Source organism: Centroberyx gerrardi, chromosome 4 (assembly GCF_048128805.1).
Source record: "Centroberyx gerrardi isolate f3 chromosome 4, fCenGer3.hap1.cur.20231027, whole genome shotgun sequence".
In the NCBI taxonomy this organism is placed as follows: Eukaryota; Metazoa; Chordata; class Actinopteri; order Beryciformes; family Berycidae; genus Centroberyx; species Centroberyx gerrardi.
Window position 1 is genome coordinate 30,984,028 of NC_136000.1, and position 15,926 is coordinate 30,999,953.

The 15,926-nt window shown below is 43.3% G+C and overlaps 1 protein-coding gene across 1 annotated transcript in view; it reads left to right on the forward strand.

Annotated features, from left to right (window-relative positions):
* Window positions 1-15,926, forward strand: part of lrp5 (low density lipoprotein receptor-related protein 5) — a 47,738-nt gene that overhangs the window by 25,278 nt on the left and 6,534 nt on the right. Inside the window, exons 12-19 of the mRNA XM_071915072.2 lie at window positions 8,424-8,640; window positions 8,762-8,915; window positions 12,387-12,522; window positions 12,882-13,126; window positions 13,999-14,183; window positions 14,424-14,572; window positions 14,678-14,855; window positions 15,588-15,784. Of these exons, the coding sequence (XP_071771173.1) occupies window positions 8,424-8,640; window positions 8,762-8,915; window positions 12,387-12,522; window positions 12,882-13,126; window positions 13,999-14,183; window positions 14,424-14,572; window positions 14,678-14,855; window positions 15,588-15,784 (1,461 nt within the window). The remainder of the gene's footprint in view (window positions 1-8,423; window positions 8,641-8,761; window positions 8,916-12,386; window positions 12,523-12,881; window positions 13,127-13,998; window positions 14,184-14,423; window positions 14,573-14,677; window positions 14,856-15,587; window positions 15,785-15,926) is intronic.

Here is a 15,926-nt window from a genome sequence, read left to right on the forward strand (position 1 = left end):
GTGCGTGTGTGTGCGTGTGCGAGTGTTGGCTGCTTTGACTGATGTGTTGCTTTCTCTGCACATACACACACACACACAAAACGGCTGCTTTGTTGTGTGATTATGCAGATTGACCGTGCGTAGCGCCATTCAATTACACTGTGGAGCCATATGGTATCTGCATGTGTGTGTGTGTGTGTGTGAGAGAGAGAGAGAGAGAGGTGGAGTTTAGAGAGCAGGGAGGTGTATATGGTGGAATTTCCCCTGGTTAAGGCCCAGCATCTTGTTTCAATAGGCAGTCTTCTTGACTGTGTCTTGTTTCCATAACCATCCAGCTAAACTGAGAAGTCACTCTAACACCACACTGCTTGTTTTGGGCCATACTTCCCAATGTTTCCCAATAATAACCTATATGTAAAATGTTGAAAAGAAGCTGCATCACTTGGCCGACCATCTAACAAATAAACCATGGATGTCAAATGACTGAAAGACTCACTACTGTCTGTCAAGCAGCAGTTTTGTTTTCCATTGCGTGTTAAATAAGATTAGATTAGATTAGCCTTTAATGTTGATCCTGGTGTCAAAATTGAGTTGTTGCAGCAGGAAAACAGTATTAGGATACAGCAAATAAAAACAGAATATAAGAAAAAGAGCAAAAACACAACACTGGAATGCGTTAAGTATAACTATATGAGTGAAAAGTATGAAAATATATGAAATACAGCATCACGAGGGTGTGCAAAATAACATCAGAACATACTGACACAAAGAAATGAACAGAAAATATCTACTTAATGTGCATCATCAACGCAGCATATTGATGTTTACCAGAAGTGATATTTATGCTTGCACGGCAAACTCTCTCCTTGACTTTCTCTCTTTGAATGCTTTTATTGAGACAAAGCGATGGTTTTGGCTCCGCTCCGCTCACTGATAGTTGCCTGGCAGATCGCGCGTAGCCGAGAGGATCAATATAGATTTAGAGAAAAGATTGAAATAAAGTTTTTGTTTGAACGTCGGCCTCCGAGTAGCTCTGCGCTGCCCCGGCGCTTTGTCCCCCTCTCAGGGCCGTGAAAGACGATTTGAGACGGCTTTATAAAACGCCGGGGCCTCCTTTTAAAACACTGGCTGTGGTAATGATGGAGCAGGCAACCAGAGGAAGACACGCACACACACACACACACAAACATATAAGCTCCCAATTCCCTGGCAGAACCAGCATGCAAACGAAGTTGTCCAGAAGTGTGACAAATTAAACTAGGGTTAGACGAATATATCAGGCTGATGTTGGCCTTTTAATAACAAAATGAAGACAAGTTGAAAATTTCCTGATGGTGATTTTCTAATAACTAATGACATCTGCACAAAAAGTTTAGAAGAGCTAGATATCCCCAAAGAGGAAATAGGTGGTGATTGGCTGCCAAGCCTGGAGCAGATGGATTAAAATGCAGCATGACATAATAGAAAATATGATGCTGAAGCAGAGTTTCAGCTAATCTACACTGTCTCATCAAGAAAGATGTCAACCATACTCCCTGTCAATAGAATCCTTCAATAAAGTTTAAGTACTCCAAAACAAGCAAATATAAGGAGCGCTTCATTTAGTCAGCCTGGTATTCACAGTTTGTTTGCTGCTACTGTTACTGGTGTGTGTGTGTGTGTGTGTGTGTGTGTGTGTGTGTGTGTGTGTGTGTGTGTGTGTGTGTGTGTGTGAAGCTGTCAGGATAGAGAAATAACAGAAACACCTGATATTGCTCAGAGTTTCCACTGTCTTCTGCCAGCTCTCTCTCTTCCCTCTTTCTTCCCTCCTGTTTCTTTCCCCCCGTCTCTCTCTCTCTCTGCTCCATCCCTGTTACCACAAAGTGACAGTAGCTGCATGTCTCATTTCCTCTGGGAGCTCAGCCTCTGGCCCACATCTGTGTATTTGTGTGCACGAGTGTGTGTGTGTGTTGTGGCTGATCTTATGTGTCTTATTAGCATGGTAATGTCGCGGTCTGCTATAAGCACTGTTGTGGTGAGCAAGCAGTAGCAGCTACTAGCCCACAGCTGTATGTGTGTGTGTGTGTGTGTGTGTATCCAATGCATCCCTTAAGGATTAGAGAGACAGAGTAGATGGTCAAGTCAACTTTATTTCTATAGCGCCTTGAGCACAAAAACATGACAACCAACAATGGCGAATGGCTACAGCTGATGGTGATCAGGCTGAACACTTGCAAACAAAAACACACAAAACGCCATCGCCACATTTTCAAGTTTTTGAAAGCCACCTGCCTGCAAATAGAACAATGACAAATAAAATCACCAATAATGTTCTTCAGTGCCAAGTTTAAGTTTACTCTCCCTGTTTTTCCATGAATTGTTAAAACTGTACATTTGACCTTGTTTTTAAAGGTTGAGGAATATTGCAGAAAAAGTCTTTTTCAAACTGCAGATTTTTACTCTGGATAGAATCTCCATCTGTTTGGAACAAATTGTCTGTTCATTGAGCCCTGCTTTCATGTCATCATTTCATGTTATGTAAATCTTATCATTAAAATCATCAAATGACATGCAAATGACAGCCCTAAAATATGTAACCCTAACTCCAAAATTATATACTAATGACACAATACACTTATGAAGGCCTACTTTACACCCTGTATTACTTTACATCCTCAACAAAAGATTAAACCCACTTCCAATGAAGAATTCCAACCAAAATTATGCAAAACCTAAAATCAATCTAATGTTATAAAATGACACGACTTACCTTATCAGGAAACCAGGGTACTTGAAATGAATCTTCTGCTAGCTAGCCAAACGCTTCCACAAGCTATTTGACTTGTAGTGAAATGGAAAAATCAATCTTCCAATGCAACTGCAGTGAAAACTAGCTTCAGCAGCAGCAGTAACTTACTATAAAGGTTACTACCACAGGCTTTTCAGACATGGCACTTCAACAAGGACCTAGTGAAAATACTACAGGCTCTTAGATACAACAGCACATGAAGATGCTGGACCTTCTTTTGGCCTAGGATGACTTCAGTTTAACACACACACACACACACAAACAAACCAGAGACACCTAAAATCAGAATTTTGCCTTTGTATGCCAGGTACATTGAGTGCACAAGGATTTAACTTTGTCAGTCGGGCGGTGATGCATTACAGGACAGCTCCAGAACATGGCAGGACCTCACATGCAGTACAAAGTCTTCCAGAGGGTAGGATGTCAAACTTGAGGTTGTCTGGGTGGCCAGGGTCAGAAGCCATCTCCATCATTTCCTGCTCTGGCATCACGCAAGTTTTTAATTGAGGTCTACCATCTCAGCCATTTGAATGACACTCTTAAGTCTTGGAGGAGACACTGTAAGACAAGGCGCTTAATTACTACTGAAGACGCTGCCATCCATCTGTCGCCACTGCAGCAGGTGATCTTGGTCTTTAGAATGGAAATGATAGTGGATGTCTGGAAGCAGATGGGAATTTTGGATGTGGACAGGGAGCGGTCAAAGATTTTTGTGAATACCAAGGTTACTGTAGCTGTTGGGCGCAGGGTGTCGGGGTGCTGGGTGAAATACTGTCCAGCCCCGCCGCTTCCCTCAGTCACCCCATTCATCTTGTGTGTGTGTCCTCATGTTTATCTGAGCGTGTGCACAAGAGAGCGTATGTGAACTGTCCTGCGACGGTCTGACTTCTCCCTGCGTGTCGGATGAGACCTTTGTTATGTTTCTGTTTGCGCTCTTTCTGTCTTTTTGTCCTTTTTCTCTCCGTCCATCAAGAAACGAGACATTCTCACACCCGAAATGAGAAAAGAGGGAGAGAAAAAAAAAAAAAATCACACTCCCAGCACATAATTCTTCCTGAAAAAGCCAGCAGAGAGAAAGAAGCGAGCGAGAGAGGAGGAGAGAGAGGAGAAAAGGAGTCTCTCGGCCATCTTTTCACTTGAGATGGCCATGTCTAATTGTGTCACAGTGATAAATGAATAGGTTTTTTGTGGAGGGGTCAGGAACCCCCCTTGGATCAGAGGCCCATCAAAGTGAAGGGTTTATTTTTTCTGTTTGTTTTTCTGACCCAGCCGCCCCCCCCCCCCCCCCCCAGAATAGAAATTTAAATCAGTGCTCACAAAACAGATAGCTGGCTACATGGTTTCTCATCACATCAAGAATTCTATTTTTTCCATACTGAATAACAGCCATTTTGTTGGTTTTTTGTTTTAGACATGAGATGGTATAGACATTTGATGAATGGATTGATGGATGGGTTCTAGATTTAATCACTTTAATCACTTGGTGGACACCCATGTAGTCAATTTCACCAAAATCATTTAAAGATTGTGGCATTCACTGATTAATAACTTATTAACTCACTCACCCTCTAGTTGATCAAGCTTAAGCTTGGTGCTTGTGCTTACCTCATGATTGCATTTTTTTCTTCTTTTCAATACAGATCAAAAAGTAAAGGTGCAAGTGCATACTTTAATCTGCATTGAAAAAACAGAGTAGTGCAGTGCAGAACACTTTATTTTAATACACTGAACTTGTAACAACACAGTAATGTGAGTTGTGGAATTAATACTCCATGACAAAATCAAGTCAAAACTGGATCTGTTCTGTACATTTGAGCAAATGCTTTATGAAGTCAATCTTTAATTCTCCAGGTTTTGTCTATTGATGACATATTGATATTGAGAAAGTCGACTCAGCTCCATGCTCTTTTCCAGTAGCACCCAGCTTCACAGTCATACAGTTCCACACATTCACACTGGGAGCTGCCCAGTACAACCACAGTCTTCTACTGGTGGTCACTGAGCAGCTCCACTGGAGCAGTTGAGGGTTCAGTGTCTTGCTCAAGGGAACCTCGACACTAGTTGTTGAGAGTGTCACTCATTCTCTTTCTCCACCCACATTTTCCCAGCCGTTCCTGAGATTTTAACAGGCAACTTTCTGGAAATGTATGAATATCGCGACATTTCCCGCAATATTCCCCTTAGATCACCATTGTACAAGCTTAAACTTATAAACCTATAATCTACTAGTTGTAGGATAGTAAAAAAAAAAATCATACTTGAAGTGAAAAATGTATCTTTTTAATTCAAGTGGGTTCTGTTTTCCACAATCAGCCCATTTTTCTGGAAACAGCAGGAATGAGCAAATTATACCAAATGGCCATCGTTTCCTCCAATGCTTGCATAGTTAGTGCAAATTTCTAGGCTGCTAATAATAATTATTATTATAGCCTAGAAATCTGATGTAATTTGAAAGAAAAGAAATAAAATAAGCCCCACCAAAAAACCTGACAAAAAAAAAAAAAAAAAGCAACGATATACGATAATATCGTTTATCGCAAAATTTTGGTGGGACAGTATTGCAATATTACATTTTGGATATCGCCCAAGCCTAGTGAGGGTCTGGAAGTTTTAAGCTCTAAACTGGGTTCTGTAGTTTGCTGGAAGTCTGGAGTCTTGGAGTTTCAACTCCTAATGGACCATTCACTGTGTGTGTGTGTGTGTGTGTGTGTGTTGTGGACAGAGAAGCCAGTGTCTATTGGCAGCCATGCGTTACTGCGCCTTCTGCTGTCTCTCTCTCTCTCTCTCTCTCTCCCTCCACCCACTCTCTTCTCCATCTCAACTCCTGTTGTAATCGTCGCTTTTCCAACTCTCATTCCTTTCCACTCTTCTCTCTTCCTCCATCTCTCTCTCTCTCTAATAATATGCCGATGTATATTCTCTCCTCCGTTCTCCCCTTCTCCCTCCCCCTCTGCCTCCTTTAACCCCATCCGTTCCTTTTTATCCCACTCCCCACCCTCCTATCTACCCCCTCCCTTTCCTTTCTATTCCCCAGACTCCACTCTTCTCCTCTTTACCCCCCTCATCTCATTTCCTCCTCCTCTCTGCACACTTCTCTCCCCCTCTTTCCCTTCAGGGTGAATGTTGTTGAATGAAACTTGGTTTTGTCACACATCCTATGGGCTTTCTGTTGTGTAGATATAGTTTAAAGTTATAGATTGTACCTTTCTATGTAACTGAAGTTTTTAAAAAGTTACTAAAAAGTGACAGCCCAACTCAAGACCAGCTTATTATCAACAGTATTTTGTGAAGCGAGTAGTTTTACTTCTGCTTCAGTAAAATGTCAATGAAGTAACAGCACTTTTACATGAGGAGGATATGTTGCTTCTCCTTCCACCACTGATGACCACAGCACATACACACACGGCCAGTCCCTGTGCCATGCAGGAAGTGTAATTGATGAAAGAGGAAGTCTTTGTGTGAAGTGCCCTTTCACTAACAATGCACACTGTTATATGGCTGTTACTCATACACTCACACAACAGTCGCAAGGCTCTATCGAAGGGATACCTTAACATTTTGAATTCCACTCAGTTAATGTCCTTCACCAAACATTTGTCACATGGTTGGGAAAAGGTTTCTGAATTTTGTTTCCCTAAGCATGGTTTCTGAGCATTATTAGCATTTCCCATTGAAACCAAGGGGCACAGCCAGCTGTCAACACTTTGAGCCAAAGCTGGATAAATGACTCAGTCATTCAGTTACTTCAGTCAGTCTGACTCATTAAAACAAACCAGCACTCTGTTCTAGAGATGGGAGTTGCGTTTAATAGTATTGCTGTTTATTGTAAGCGACTACCCGACTGGTCTAAAAACTAAAAGGCCAAACTGAATTTGAGATCTATTTCATTGTGTTTATTCACACACACACACACACACACAAAAACATTTATACGTGCTCTGTTAATCTGAATTTCTATTAAAACATGTTACCCATTTAGAACACTGAATGTAGGCCTATATGCTCAATTCACAAAAACACATGGAAACGAACTTTTGGCTTAGCAATGGTATAGGCATAAATACTTAATGATTAATACATTAATACCGGATATGAGCATGCTATTGCATCATATCCATCACATCAGAGGTGGAGCACACTGACTGCGCCAGATCTGATTTTTAATGAAAGGCCAATATCGGCTCCATATATAACATCTTGTTTCCCCTGTCACATTGTGGGGGGAAACATTTCTATATGGGAATGTTGTTAACTGGAAAAATGGCCTGTTAGCATTGTTATTATTACTCACTGAAACCAATAGATACCACTAGATGCAGGCTTGCTGTATTATTGTACATTAACTGTACTGTACCAAACCATTTCTAATCATATAGGTTAAGCTTATCTGTTTGTTGTGTAAGAATAGCGTAGCAGTCTGCCCAACAGAATTCCTCACACTTGTAAAATCTATGGCATGGTGCACTGAAGGAGTTTTAGCAGCCTGTGGTCACACACACACACACACACACACAGAGAGGCTGCAGCTGACTGTAGTGTGTCTAAAATAAAAGGTTGTGTCTATTTCGGTCGCCTTGTGTCCAGTAATAGTACAGGCAGTGGAGAGGAGGGGTGGACACAAGCTCTAATTGCAGACTTTTCAATTGCAGCTCTCGCTTTCTGCTTGTAACACACACACACACACACACACACACACACACAGCGGGGCATTCGTTGGCAGCGGTGCCTGTATCAGTTTTCAGCAGCCTAGTAATAGATGCCTTGTGACTGATATACACACACACACACACACACACACACACAGGAAAAGAAGGGAGGGCGGCAGTCACACAGTGAGAGGGGGGGGTGAAAGAGTGGAGTGTGTGTTTTTGTGTGTGTGTGTGTCTCAGTGTGCTTCATTTCACTGTTTTCTTGTGTGAGATTGTTTAAATCTTGAGCATGCCAAGTGTGTGCATGCAAATTCCTGGCTGACAAAATGGCATCCAGTGAGCTCAACACATCTGTTATTGCTGGTGATTTAATAATAATAATGATAAAATTGTTACTTTGCTGAAAACTGAGTTGACAGAGCATCAGTTTAGCAACGATTTAGCATCTATCCTTTTTAAGTGTCCATAGGAAAGTGGTGAGTGATAGACCTCTTTTAAAGCCGACTCATACTGCTAATTGGCATTCAACTTGACTCAATGACAAAATGACTCACCTGTGTAGCTGCCTTTCTAATTGCGGTTTCGTTACTTTAAAGTTTAAGTCCCTTTTCATTTTCTGTTTCTCCCACCCAACCACACCCCTCACCCCCCGTAGATGCCAGTTATTTTTGGACACAGCGCTCTTCATTTCCTCTGGACATCCCCTGTTTTCTGGCTTTTTCCTCCCATTAGTCATTAGTTCCTGTGCCTCACCTTTCAGCTATGAATATCTGACTCTGCTCTCTTTCCTCCCTGCCTCTTACCCTCCCTCTCTTCTCCTTTTCTCCTTCCCTTACTCCACCTTTCCTTGTCCTGCTACCCCGGATCTCTGCACTCATGTGTGCTCCTCTATCGCTCCCTGTAGGGAAATGCTGTTTTCTCTTAGATCTAGGCAGAGTCGGCAACTTATTTGACCAGGAAGAATGTGTATTTAAGCTCTTTTTCCTCTCTCTCTCTCCCCGTCTCAGGTGATCAACGTGGATGGCAGCAACAGACAGACTCTGCTGGAGGACAAGCTGCCTCACATCTTCGGTTTCACCCTGCTCGGCGATTACATCTACTGGACCGACTGGCAAAGGCGCAGCATCGAGAGGGTCCACAAGGGCACGGCCGTACGAGAGATCATCATCGATCAGCTGCCCGATTTAATGGGGCTAAAGGCTACTAAAGTGGCCGAGACATATGGTAAGGAAGGCATAGAGTCTCAGTTCCCGTCGCAATGAGATAAAGCTGTGTGGAAATCTGGTCATTCTTAATCATATAACATGTCATATTTCTCTCCCTCCTTCCCTCCATCTCGTTCCAGGTACAAACGGTTGCGCGGTGGATAACGGAGGGTGCAGCCATCTTTGTTTCTGGCGTTTGCAGGGCGTCGGCTGTGCCTGTCCCATGGGCATGGAGCTGCTGTCAGACCTCCAGACCTGTGTGGTGCCGGAGGCCTTCCTGCTCTTCACCAACAGGTAGCTGCAATAGAGCTGAAACTGTCGCTAGCTGTAAATGTGCCAGTGTTAGCCAGCTGGCTAATTTTCAACTGCAGTCCTTTTGGCGAGATGTTTTAAAACCTATAAAGTGATAAAATTTACAGAACGAAGACAATAAGACGCCATAGAGACAGCAACAGCAACAAAACAAGAACTCTCAAGACAGAGCACAAGCCATGCAGAGCAACAGGAAACAGCAAAACATCAGCACAACAATGCAGCAACAACAAACACCATTTCGGCACATATAGCCATGCAAGCAACACGAAGCAACAACACACAGCCAAGCAATACTGACCACAACCAACTTTTGATACATGCAGACATGCAGAGCAGCAATAACCAGTAAACATAAATAAAATACAGCAATCATTATGTTGATCTTGATAAAATGTTACCAAATTGTTAATAAAATACTAGTAGATATTCCATACATACCTAAGCCATGCAAAGCTGGCCGCCTGGCAACGGGCAAAGGACATGGGACAAGTTAGCAGCAGGTTAGCCAGTAATAACAACGATAATCATAAAATGAGCAATGTACTATGTAGATTAGAAATGTTCGCGTCTGACTTTTCAAAAGCCAGGCCTTGAGACTTTGTGTGAAGGTGTGGTAGGTGATACAGTTTCTTATTTCAGTCGGTAAGGTGTTCCACAATTGAGAAGCTCTTACAGAAAAGCATGATTGGCTGAAGGAGCTGGACCTGAAAGGGATTACACAGTCCCCTCTCAGAGCAGATCTTGTAGATCTGTTGTTTGAAGTTTTCTGCTTAATAAAAGTACTAAGTGGTGGAGGAGCCTTGCCATTTAGGATCTTAAACATCAGGCAGGTGTCAGTGTATTTCATTAGATTTTCCCAGCTAAGGATGTCATATTTGCCAAGAATATTGCAGTAATGGTAAGTATTGGGTTTTCTGTCTAACACTTTGAGAGCCTGCTTGTACAGAGAGAGAATGGGCTTCAGTGTTGTACCTTTTGCTTGAGTCCAGCTTGTCATACAGTATGTTAAGTGGGGGATGATCATTGCATTCATATATAATTTTGCTGTTGTAGTTGTTAGGCAGTTTCTTATATACCTAAAATTAACCAGGTTATATTTGGTTATTTGCATTACTTTCTTCACTTGTTTTTTGAAGGATAAGGTGGAGTCGAGGATAATACCGAGATATTTAACATGAGAGACTACTTGGATGATCTCTCCAGACACATAGACTTTGGGATCACAGGCAGATGCAGAGCGTGTCTTTGTAAAAAACATGCAAACAGTCTTCTTAACATTAAGAAACAGGTGTGAATCATCAAGCCATTTGTTTACATTTATCATTGTTGCACTAAGTTTAGAAGCTGCTTGTTCTTTGGTTTTTGCATGGATATAGATTACGGTATCATCTGCATACATCTGAACTTCACACCCTGTGCAGGCCAATGGTAGATCATTTATATATAAGCTGAACAGGAGAGGTCCCAGGATGGATCCCTGGGGCACAGCCATTTTGTTACTCAGGAAGGGTGATGTTTCACTACGCACCCTTACACACTGAACTCTGCCTGCAAGATAGGACTTCATCCAATTCAGCACGTTAGAGGAGAAATTAAAATTTGCCAGTTTACAGATCAGTATTTGGTGGTTGACAGTATCAAATGCTTTCTTTAAGTCTAAAAATATGGCCCCAACAACACCTCCTTTGTTCATTTTTAGTTTGTTGTTCTCCAAGAAGAAGCAATTTGCTGTCTCAGTGGAATGGTTGGCTCGAAAACCAAATTGCATTGGGTGCAGTGTGTAAGGGCTACTGTTGAGATGAGTGGTCAGCTGTTCAGCAACACATTTCTCTGCGATTTTGGAGATGACGGGTAAAATAATAGGCTAATAGGCCTGTAATTGCTCACATCAGTCGGGTCTCCTGATTTATGAACTGGCACAACGATGGCTGACTTCCAGTCCTTCGGAAACTTCCCTTCTTTAATAGAGGCATTAATTATCTTTGTTATTGGTTCAGTGAATGAATCGGTATGCCTTTTTAGAAAGAGGGAGTCCAGTCTAAACATGTCTTTTGATTTAGAGTTTTTAAGAGAGTTCAGAATTGTATTAACTTTAGATTCAGAGACCTCCATCAGAGAGAAGACTGGTTGAGAGATATCTATCGGTGATGGAACTAGAGGTCCAGTTTGATTGATGTGTACTGTCATCTTAACAGAATTCACAAAGTAGGAGTTGAGGAGAGTTGCAGTTTCTACTGGCCCTTCAATCAGGGAGCCATTCTCTTTAATCTCCAGCTGCTTTGTTGTATTATTATGCCATTTCCCTGTTAGCTTTTTTAAATTGTCCCAGATTTGTTTGTGATTTCCCTTAGCTTCACCTATCAGACTAACAAAGAAGTTTGCTTTAGCTACTCGGATGTCCTTTGTTACCCTGTTTCTTAGAGAAGTGAAAATGTGTCTGTCAGTCAATAACTTAGTCTTAAGAAAGGTTCGCAGGGCATGGTCTCTCTCCTTCATTAGTCTCCGTATATCACCATTAATCCAGGGGAGAGTATATTTACTGTCACCTTTAAATTTGCTTTTCTTTAGAAATTGTTTTGTTGTATTTTGAATTGTGGATAGAAACACGTGTGTCAGCATCCACATTTGTACCAGATAGTTCGTTCCAGTTGATGTTTTTGACTGCGTTTTCAAATTCACATACATCACTCTTAGGTATTCTGAATTGGCAAGGCTTTGTGTTAGAAGACAAGTAGGACCGATTATTAGTGAGCTTTCTGGCTATGAGGATTAGGTTGTGATCAGACAGACCTGTAACCATGTTGAAAGATTTAATTACTCTCTCAGGTTTGTTGCTGAATACCAGGTCAATTTGAGTCCTAGATGAGGAAGTTATCCTAGTAGTAGTCCCTTTACTAGCTGTGTGAGATCAAATTTATTTGTGATTTGTTTCAGTGCCTTTTTACCTGACTTGTCTTCCCAGTTGATATTAAAATCACCCATAATAATTACTTCCTTCCCTGGGCTGCATTCCCTAAGTATAGCATATAATTTCTCAAGAAATACAGATTTTGCAGAGGGTGGTCTGTACACTCCAATGAGGATGAAGGACATTTGTGGTGACAGTGTGATGTTTAGACAAATACATTCTAGGTCATTCTCAACAGAGCATTGAATCTCTTTACATGATATGTGATCGTTAATATAAAACAACAACCCCCCACCTCTACCCTCAGCTCTATCTTTCCTGAAGGCATTATAGCCAGGGATATGTAAGGCAGAAGATGGGGAGTTTTTATGGAGCCATGTCTATGACAAACATAGAAAATCTAAGTTAGAGTCTGCTAGAAGATGTTTAATTTGATCACTTTTTGGAATAAGTCATCAGTAGGTATAGACTTTTCATGGGCAATAATGGCGATAGGAAAAAAGTAAGATTTGCAACTTTTTCTCATGCTATTTTCCTCCCAGGGACAATATCAGGAGTATCTCTCTGGGCACCAACAGCAACGACGTGGCCATTCCTCTGACTGGAGTTAAAGAGGCCTCCGCTCTCGACTTCGATGTCTCTGAAAGGAGGATATACTGGACGGACATACAGGCCAAGGTGTGCTGGGATTTGTAGTTTTAGTAGGGTTCTGTGTACCTATATAGTCAGGTTCCAAAATTATCACCAAATCCTGTTAAACTTTGGCTTTGGCAGATAAATGAAAGAGTAACTAAACCCCAAACCCAAATCTGTGGTGAAACCTGACATCTAATGGTGAAAAGTAGGGTACTGAACTGGCCATCTGCTATTGGCTGGTCTTTGGTGCCAGGTAATGTCACCTTCTATACAGTACAACAGGTGGTGGACCAGTGCTACTCTACATATTTCTATGAAAAATGTATAGTAGCCTAATTACTTTGGGAGTTAGTGCTCTCTCTCTTTCTCTCTCACACGGCGTTTCTCTCTTTCTCTCTCAGACCATCAGCAGAGCGTACATGAACGGCAGCTCCGTGGAGCATGTGATTGAGTTCGGACTGGACTACCCGGAAGGCATGGCGGTGGACTGGATGGGTCGCAACATCTACTGGGCAGACACCGGCACCAACCGCATCGAGGTGGCCCGGCTGGATGGCCAGTACCGCCAGGTCCTGGTCTGTAAGGATCTAGACAACCCACGGTCTCTGGACAACCCGCGATCTCTAGCGCTGGACCCAGCTAATGGGTAAGACTTGGGATCTTTTTACTACCACTGTGATTATTTTTGTTTTTTTACTATCCTACCACTAGTAGGGGAGGGGTATTCAATACTGTTACTATGGCTACCACTGTAGTACTAATATAGGATTGATGCAGTGGTAGCCATGGTGACAGTCATCCCGCATCTATCCTGTATTAGGCTCTAATTTAGATGTGAATATACATAGTGTCACAAAAGCATTGCCTCTGGTTGCCAGCTGAAAAGAGAACACACTTGGTAAAGCTTTCCCGCAGCAGCGATTCGCTGTTGGACACCTGCATTATGCTGGAGGTCCAAACATTTCAAGAGGATGAATTAGTGCCAATGACCTCATTTAAAGCGTCTCTCCACTCTCTGAGGTAGTGAGAGTGCGGCTGTCTCATTGTATCGGTATGCAGGTACAACACAGCGTTCCTCCGCCTTTCCCAGTACGCTCCAGCTGAGCGAGGGATGATGCTATTAAACATGTGTGTTAACAAGGGGAGTGTCACTGTTCGTGCCCAGCCAAATCACCCCCCAGCCAGTATGATCTGTGTCTTTGTGTATGTATGTGTGTGTGTGTAAGTGAAGCTTGCACATGCCCGTGCCAAAACCACATTGTTAAACACTTGTCACTCACCTGGTGATGTCATGGCCCAGAACTGTCAGCACACTTGCCCGGGGGCATCTGATGCAACTTTATGATCACACACACACACACACACAATAATAATAATGAACTTTTTTGTATAGCACTTTTCGAACCAACGTTGCAAAGTGCTTTACATAGACTAAAACAGCAGAAAACCCAGATTTTTACTGTGTTACTGTTAACAGCATCAGATCTCCTGTATTAACTCACTGTTTCGTCTCTCCAGCTATATGTACTGGACAGAGTGGGGCGGTCGGCCTCGTATAGCCAGGGCCTACATGGACGGCAGCACCATAATGACCTTGGTGGATAAAGTGGGCCGGGCCAACGGACTGACCATCGACTACGTTGACCATCGGCTGTACTGGACCGACTTAGACACATGCATGATCGAGAGCACCAACATGCAAGGTACGGACGCGCACACGCCAGCAGAATGTCAACAATGCATTCATCATATCGGCAACTGCAGTAACAGGAAAACACCTAAATCCATGTTCTGTATACTCACATGGGTGCTCACACACACCCACACATAATACACACACACATCATTTTGGTTTAGCATGATTTATTCTGACATGCAGGAATCATATTTACTGGCTCACCTGACATGACTTGACTCATATTCCCCTCCCGGTGCTTCTTTAGGTCTTCAGAGGGAGATAATAGTGGACGACCTCCCCCACCCCTTCGGCCTGACTCAGTACCGGGACTACATCTACTGGACGGATTTTAACCTGCGGAGCATCGAGCGCGCAGACAAACGCAGCGGGCTCAACCGCACCGTGGTGCTGCAGGTGCCGCTTTAAGTTCATTCAACAGATGAGATAAGCCTATCGTCCCTTCCCTAATGACTTGGTATGTGGATGGTTTGGTTAACCGGTGCGTTGCCATCTCCTCAGGGCCAGTTGGAGCTGATGCTGGACATCCTGGTGTTCCACTCCTCCCGTCAGGACGGCGCCAACGACTGTTCCCATAACAACGGACAGTGCGCCCACCTCTGCCTGGCCACGCCCGCTGGCGCCCAGTGCCGCTGCGCCTCCCACTACACCCTGAACCCCGACGGACGCAACTGTAGCTGTAAGTAAAAAGAGTCAATGGGACATAGGGGGTGGGGGTTAACCAACAGTAGAAGACTGTGGTTGAAGTGGCTGAACACAATCAAAATACATTCATGCAGGGAGGGACACATTGTTCCCAAACAGCTTCAGTAACCATTACTTTAACATCAGTGAAATTTATTGAGAATGAACAGAGGAATGGGAGAAGGAGTCAGAGTTGTTAGATCAACCCCGGTCGTCTCTCAGTCTTGCTCAACACCCAGGACACACTGTCTGGGTCAAACTATGGGGAAATCTGAACACACACACATAGGCACGCACGCACACACACACACACACACACACACATACACATACACACACTGTAGGCCCCAGCATACTTGTGTTCTTGGCAACGTTTGATGGCCCTTTCTTCCTTCATCCATCTCTCTCTGTCTTCATTGCATACTTCTTTGGCCCTCGGGACCATCGCTGATTGCAGTTTCAGCTGTAGACTCTGTGTGTGTGTGTGTGTGAGTGTGTGTGTGTGTGTGTGTGTGTGACCGGTCTCGGCTCGCTTATTTGTGTTTGTATTTCACAATATGCCTTGTACAAACGTACACTTCAGTTTGCAAGAGAGAACGCTATGTCCACTCAACCTGCACTCAACTCTTCCTCTCCATTTCCTCATCCATCCCCCCATCCCTCTCTCTCTCTCTCTCTCTCTCTCTCTGTCTTGTCTCTGTCTGTCTGTCTGTCTGTCTGTCTCCAGCTCCCTCTAATTTCCTGCTGTTCAGTCAGAAGGCCAGTATCAGCAGGATGGTTTTGGGGGAGCAAAGTCCAGACATCATCCTGCCCATCCACGTCTTCAAGAACGTCAGAGCCGTCAGCTACGACCCGCTGGACCGGTTGGTCTACTGGCTGGACGGACGGCAGAACATACGCAGGGCCAGAGACGACGGAGCTATGGTAACACTGAGACTGATACACATTCAGTATCTTTAAAACTGATCACGCCCAATAAAATTGCAACCATTCAGCCAGAGGTTGATTCTTGTCAGGGTAGAAAAGCCTCTGAATCAGCTATTAGACCATGGGACACTTAAACTCT